The 5731-nt window shown below is 28.8% G+C and overlaps 2 protein-coding genes and 1 long non-coding RNA gene across 4 annotated transcripts in view; 1 reads left to right on the forward strand and 2 right to left on the reverse strand.

The window, feature by feature from the left end:
- Positions 1–2652: 2652 nt before the first annotated feature.
- On the reverse strand, positions 2653–3989 carry LOC108737646 (probable aminoacyl tRNA synthase complex-interacting multifunctional protein 2). 2 transcript variants are annotated; one of them, XM_025978599.1, is made up of 4 exons: positions 3974–3989; positions 3441–3611; positions 3143–3374; positions 2653–3053 (listed from the first exon to the last, which is right to left on the reverse strand). In XM_025978599.1, exons 2-4 carry the CDS (start codon positions 3591–3593, stop codon positions 2683–2685), a joined length of 756 nt encoding a protein of 251 aa, XP_025834384.1. In that variant the 5' UTR covers positions 3594–3611; positions 3974–3989; the 3' UTR covers positions 2653–2682. The 2 variants fall into 2 exon arrangements, with proteins under 2 accessions (XP_025834384.1, XP_025834383.1); XM_025978598.1 differs by lacking the exon at positions 3974–3989 and adding an exon at positions 3809–3958.
- The window catches only part of LOC108737684 (nucleosome-remodeling factor subunit NURF301), a 19631-nt gene continuing 17715 nt past the window's right edge, over positions 3816–5731 (forward strand). The window contains exon 1 of the mRNA XM_025978591.1: positions 3816–3893. The gene's annotated coding sequence lies outside the window, so the exon portion shown is untranslated. The remainder of the gene's footprint in view (positions 3894–5731) is intronic.
- Positions 4002–5520, reverse strand: LOC112905697. The gene is made up of 2 exons (XR_003231946.1): positions 5251–5520; positions 4002–4453 (listed from the first exon to the last, which is right to left on the reverse strand). It is a non-coding gene; the product is annotated as an uncharacterized LOC112905697 (long non-coding RNA).

The following is a 5731-nucleotide window of genomic DNA, read 5'->3' on the forward strand; positions in this document are numbered from 1 at the left end:
ATTTCAAAACAACGATACTGCAGGCATATAAAAGGACCATGGGAAACATCAACCTGCAATCAATTTTATTAGTTATTTGTTTTTTTTTTTTTTTTAATAACAACACCATACATAATACTAATACTAAATAAAGTAATTAATTTGTTTAATCACTTCCTTTGTGTTAAAAATTGTTTGAAAATTTAAATTTAAAGGAATTGTTTGTAAAAAGGTATGCAACACATCGTACACTTCAGCATAAGAAATTGCTGATACTAACTACGTAATACTACATTGCCCTGTCCTAACAGCACTCAGAATTTCTTTTATAAATAATATTTAGGAAGAGTGTGGAATATGTTTTTCAACTACATCTGTGATACGTAGAAGTTAATGATCATTGGTTACGTATCTACCATGTAAAGGTAAAATGTTGAAACTGTAAAGACGTGCTGACGAGATCTAATAAGATCAAAACAGAATATTAACATTTAATATAATACAGCTTACCAATAAGAGAATCCCAAAGCGGCTAGATTTTCGGTGTTTATCAGACCCATTATGGAGTAATAAAAACAAACGTCTTGCAAAAGGGTTGCCCCAAATAATCCGCCCCATAAAATTATTGCCATAAGACCCGCTCCACAGGAGATTCCGTTACAAATGTAAAGACCGTATACGTTGAACCATATTTGTATTGGATTATCAAAAAAGTTCCAAACTGATAAGCAAATTCCAATAGCACCAAAAATTAATGATAAAATCAAAAATGCAATTGTCGAAACGTATACACCGGCGTTTATAAATCTCCTCGAAGAATCTGATACGAAAAAACAAATAAAACAAAGTTTATCTTGCACGATTTATTAGCAATATTAGAAATTATTTTAAAATAAATGTCTTTTAAATTATGTTACCGTTTCTTCCCCAGCAATTGTATAAAGTTAGAAATTTAGCTACATATGGGGCAAAGGTTTTTATTTATACGAGACCTGAAAATGCCTCATAATTGAGGCGAAACGTGGGCTGTTGGTCTCGTATAAATAAAAGCCTTTGCCCCATATTTATCTTTTAAATTATTATTATATGTGTTTAGAAATTGCAATTCACCTGTTGCCCTGCTTAAATCAGATGCTGATATTAAGTTTGAATTCAATACTATTGAACCACATACGGAATCTACGTCTTCACCATTATATAATCTTTCAAGATCCCCCGTTCGTTTTTCCACTGAATCCGAGCCACACATCATGGCACAAACGTTTGATGACAACAAGCAAGTTACTGTAATCAAAATAAATGCTAAAATAAATTAAAATATTTTCCAGTACTACATAATGCCTTTGCTACAACTGCAATCAAACAAAAATTTATTAACTTATATCTTTCAGATAGGAGTAGTTATAAGAAATATAATAATATGACGTAAAATGGCTTAAAATAATGCTACAAAAGAGTAATCAAAATTTGAAAAAATAATTAATTTATTAATGTTTACGTACTTGTGAGAGAATACTCGTTTTGATTATTAATAGCTAAAATTTGTCTGTAAACACCACTAAAAAGACCATAGGAAACTAAACTGGGTTCGTTATAGACACCAAGGGTAATGATGGCATCAGATGTAACCCACTGTTTTGTAGTTAACGCCACTAATCCCATAAGAAAACCCCCTAAAGATGTTAAACCAGAAGCAGCAATAAATTGCCTTTTTGTTTTCGCCATTTCGAATATGTGACAAACCTTTCGAACTTTTAATTATAATTGTAGAATCATTTCTACCTATCTGAGTAATTGTGGCACAATGAAGTAATACTTCTAACTGGGACTTTATCGAAATTATCGCGAATCAATAAAGATAATGCAAGATGGATTGATAAGAATGATGTGTCACAAACTGCCAACAGTTTTATAATCGAGTATATTTAAACAGTTGCACAATGAATAATGAGTTATTCTAAAAACAAATTTAGTGCATTTGTATATTTTAATTAAGATACACCCTGTATATTTATTTTTGATCCCAGCGTAAGGAGGGTTGCTTATTTTACTCCTGTAAACTTTTTATTTATTTTATTTATTTATTCATATCCACAGGGCAAGCCTCGTAATATACAGAATAATTATGTTACATAAATAGTTGATAACGCATAATATAACATTATTCATATCCTCTGGTATTTTAATACAAACCAATAAAATAATTTTTCAATAGTTATTATTCATAATTTAACATCTTAATTGATGTAGTTTGGACAATATTTAACTTGTTAAAACGTATAAAAGTCAAACCAATCAATATTTCCATTGTATATTCCACAACTTTAGTACAAATTGGAAATGTTTGGCCCAATTCTAGAGAATTTAAAAATTGTGTGTAGGCAACACACAAAACGAGTAATTTAAATATCTAAAAATATTTTTTTATATTTCTTTCAATACAGATACAATTTTTTTGTGGTTTTATATCAGAACAAATAAATTTTTACTTTAAATTGAATTTTAAATTAAAATTTAGCGGGAACAATTCCTGTAAATAGTTTAGGAACATTTACCTCATGCTTATAATTAATAGTTTAAAATACTTTAGATCTATTTCAAGGTAGGTAATTTGATTATTCATAATAAGTACAAAAGGTTTCTAATTCAGTTTTGACGAAATAAAACAACATCTAATAAAAGCACTTGTTCTATTAAATAAAATTAAACTTTACAAGTAATTTGTTGTGTACATTTCTGAAGCCATTTGGTTAAATTTTGATTAATTTCATTAGAGGGAATATTCTTGAGGGTAGATTGTGCAGCTATATCGGCTATAGAGACAGAACTACTATCACAAAACCATCCTGATTTTCCCAGCTTTTTATCCAACTGTTGTAGTAAATTAATTCTTTCACCCTTAGATTTTGAACAGAGCAGAAGGTAACATAAATCAAGAACTGAATCTATTTCTAAACATTTTGGAGAAAGTTCATAGTTAAATGGACCTTGTAAAAGTCTTGAAAGATATCTAAGAACATTCACTTCACCCATAATTGGATAATGACGTACCAAAAGTTCAACATCAGCTCCAACTAAAAATAAAATTGTTTTATTAATGAATGAAATCAAAATTTAATACAAATATCTTTATGTTATGCTTGGACATATCAAATTAATTTACCATTTTTCCATATGAGCCTCAATGATATAACTGGAATGCTTTCAGTACATTTAAAACCTTCTAATTCAGATGACAACCTTTCTGCCTCTTTGGTAATTTTTGAAATTGTTGAATGGGTATAGGTTTTAACTTTTAAATTAATAATGTTGGACCATAATCTTTGAATACATAAAAGTGAATAGGGTGGATTCTTTGGGTTAGCATTAACTATAAGATCAGGAACATTTTCAATCTGCAAATAAATAAACATAGATTAAACTAGAAAGTTGTTTACCATATTATTAATTTGCTCAAATACCTTTAAAGAACTTGAGGGCAACTTTTTTGGACTAGATTTTAATCCAAGGTCTGCTTTGTTACTTTGCAAAGTCTTTTTGATCTCCAGCATTTGGTTTTTCAGTTCTACCAGCTGCTGGAGAATTTCTTTCTGTTGATTTTCCAAAACAGCCATCTCTTGATTCCGGTAATTCTACATTTGAGATCTAAGATAAGTATAAAGTATACACTTTATTTCGAAAGCAATAAAATAAGTTTTCACTGTCTTGATTATGAAAAAGGACTACAATACACATTTTTTAAACCAGATTGAAGAAATTTTAAAGGTTAGGATGAAGACAAATTGTAATTAATAAAACTGAATTTCACAAATGATTGGATTCTTTCTACCTTCATTTTTATTAGATCTTTGACAGTTGTTCACATAAAGTGATAACTAAAACATGTCATGCAGCTTTAATTGTAAAAGATGATGGTAAGTAAGATCTTGTACGAATTTTTCACAGATATAAAATGGTTAATTTTATAGCGAAAATACAGAAAATTGTGTAAAACCTTTAAAAATTGTTTAACCTGCNCTGTCCCACTTTTCATAAAATTGATTTGTTCACTGTACACACTATGCTATCGGTTTTTTAATTCGTTCTACTTTTAAGAAGAAAAGTAAATATGCATGAAATTGTTGTACTTAATCCTTATGCATTGGTATGGTTCCACATGGGTCCGTTATTTTTTTCATCAAGGTTTAGTGGCGAATGGAAGAATTTAAATGATTTACTCACTGCCCAAGGTGTTTTTTTTTTATTTTTAAACAGGTTTCGTATTATAAACGCTAAACATTCTTTAGGCCAGCCAAGCACAGATCCTGTCCAGCCTGTCTTTTGTTTGTATTATTGTTTAACTGCATTTGTTTTGTAATACAAATGTATACTGATGCACTATTTCAATAGCAAACAGCAGAATTCCTGATTTCTTGTCGTTTTTCTTTCGTCTAGCGAAATTTAACTTGAAGGAATTACCATTGGTTTCAATTATCTAATTAAACAAAAAAAAAGTAATAATAAACCAGCAATTAAAGTGCCTCGTGTTATTGATATTAATCTTTACAAATATTTTTATAAGTATAAATTATTTACTGCTCCTTTGGATTCTTAATTATTCTAATTTTTTATTCATGGTATAGTAAACATGAGTATAAGTACTTAAGTTAGGTACTTTCACTTTAGATTCTTTTGAAACTTGATTATTTATTTAAAATAATTCCTATTAGTGCTTTTATGTTACATTTTATTTAAATTTCATGATTTTCCGTAAATAAAAGCAACTGGAAAAAGAGAAACGTATATAATTAGACGAAATAACCATGCAGAAATGATATTTGTTTTTCAAATTGCAATAATTCACACTAGAGATCACACCCCTATTAACTGGTTTTAATTTTATAACTTATTTATCGTAATACATGGGAAAATCCTGAATTTAATTTCGGAGACTTCAACGTGCGGTCAAGACACGAACCCGAACGTAAAAAATTTATCTATTGGAATATTTCCCATAAAATTAACTAGGCGTGGATCAAACTGTAGAAATTTAATAAATAGGTATATATTCAGTACTTAGTCACTTTTTTAGCCAAAATAAATATCGGATAATAGTAGAAAAGCTGCTGGTGACATTGAATTGATAGATAAATTAATTAAGTATCTAAAGTTAATGAAAAACGTTTTAATTTCAGTACAGTATTATTCTATTTGCATAATGTTAGTCAGCGTGCACTTGAATTTTAATGAAAAATTGTATGTAAATGTGTATATAATAGTTGCATTCCCAACCTTAAAGGTTAAATTCCGTGCAATGGAAAAACTCCTCTCGAATAGGTAACTTAAGTAATTATCACTGTCTATATTATTAATTATTAATAACAACACTGATTATTAAAGTCTATTTTGGCCAGAAAGACATCGGATTAACACAAACACAAAGCGGTTAGTAGGAATATAAAGATTTCTCGAACGATAGTACTTCGTACCTGACCAGTCGCTTCTACACTTCCTACTTTGTACCTATTTGTAATAAAAATTTATATGCGTCTACAGGCGGATTGTAGACTGTAGAGGTAGTCGTGGTAACAAACTATAAACAATTCAAGACAAAAAGGGGGGGCAATTTTTAAGTTTATTTTTAAATAATGAATCTAGAGTGTAAGTACTATTTTTTTTATTTTTCTTCAGGTTATAAATATTATTATATAGATACTCAGTTTTTTAAATTATTTATTTATTTACTATTAATTTAAAATAGACTTTGAACTCT

Source organism: Agrilus planipennis, unplaced genomic scaffold (assembly GCF_000699045.2).
Source record: "Agrilus planipennis isolate EAB-ADULT unplaced genomic scaffold, Apla_2.0 scaffold7, whole genome shotgun sequence".
Taxonomy (NCBI): domain Eukaryota; kingdom Metazoa; phylum Arthropoda; class Insecta; order Coleoptera; family Buprestidae; genus Agrilus; species Agrilus planipennis.

Excerpts from the sequence above, each read along its gene's own strand:
- LOC108737646 (XM_025978598.1), bottom strand. Across the intron at positions 3,375-3,440 it reads TGCCCTCAAGTTCTTTAAAG|ATTGAAAATGTTCCTGATCT; the intron begins GTATTTGAGCAA and ends ATTTATTTGCAG. Across the intron at positions 3,054-3,142 it reads GAGGCTCATATGGAAAAATG|TTGGAGCTGATGTTGAACTT; the intron begins GTAAATTAATTT and ends TTTTATTTTTAG.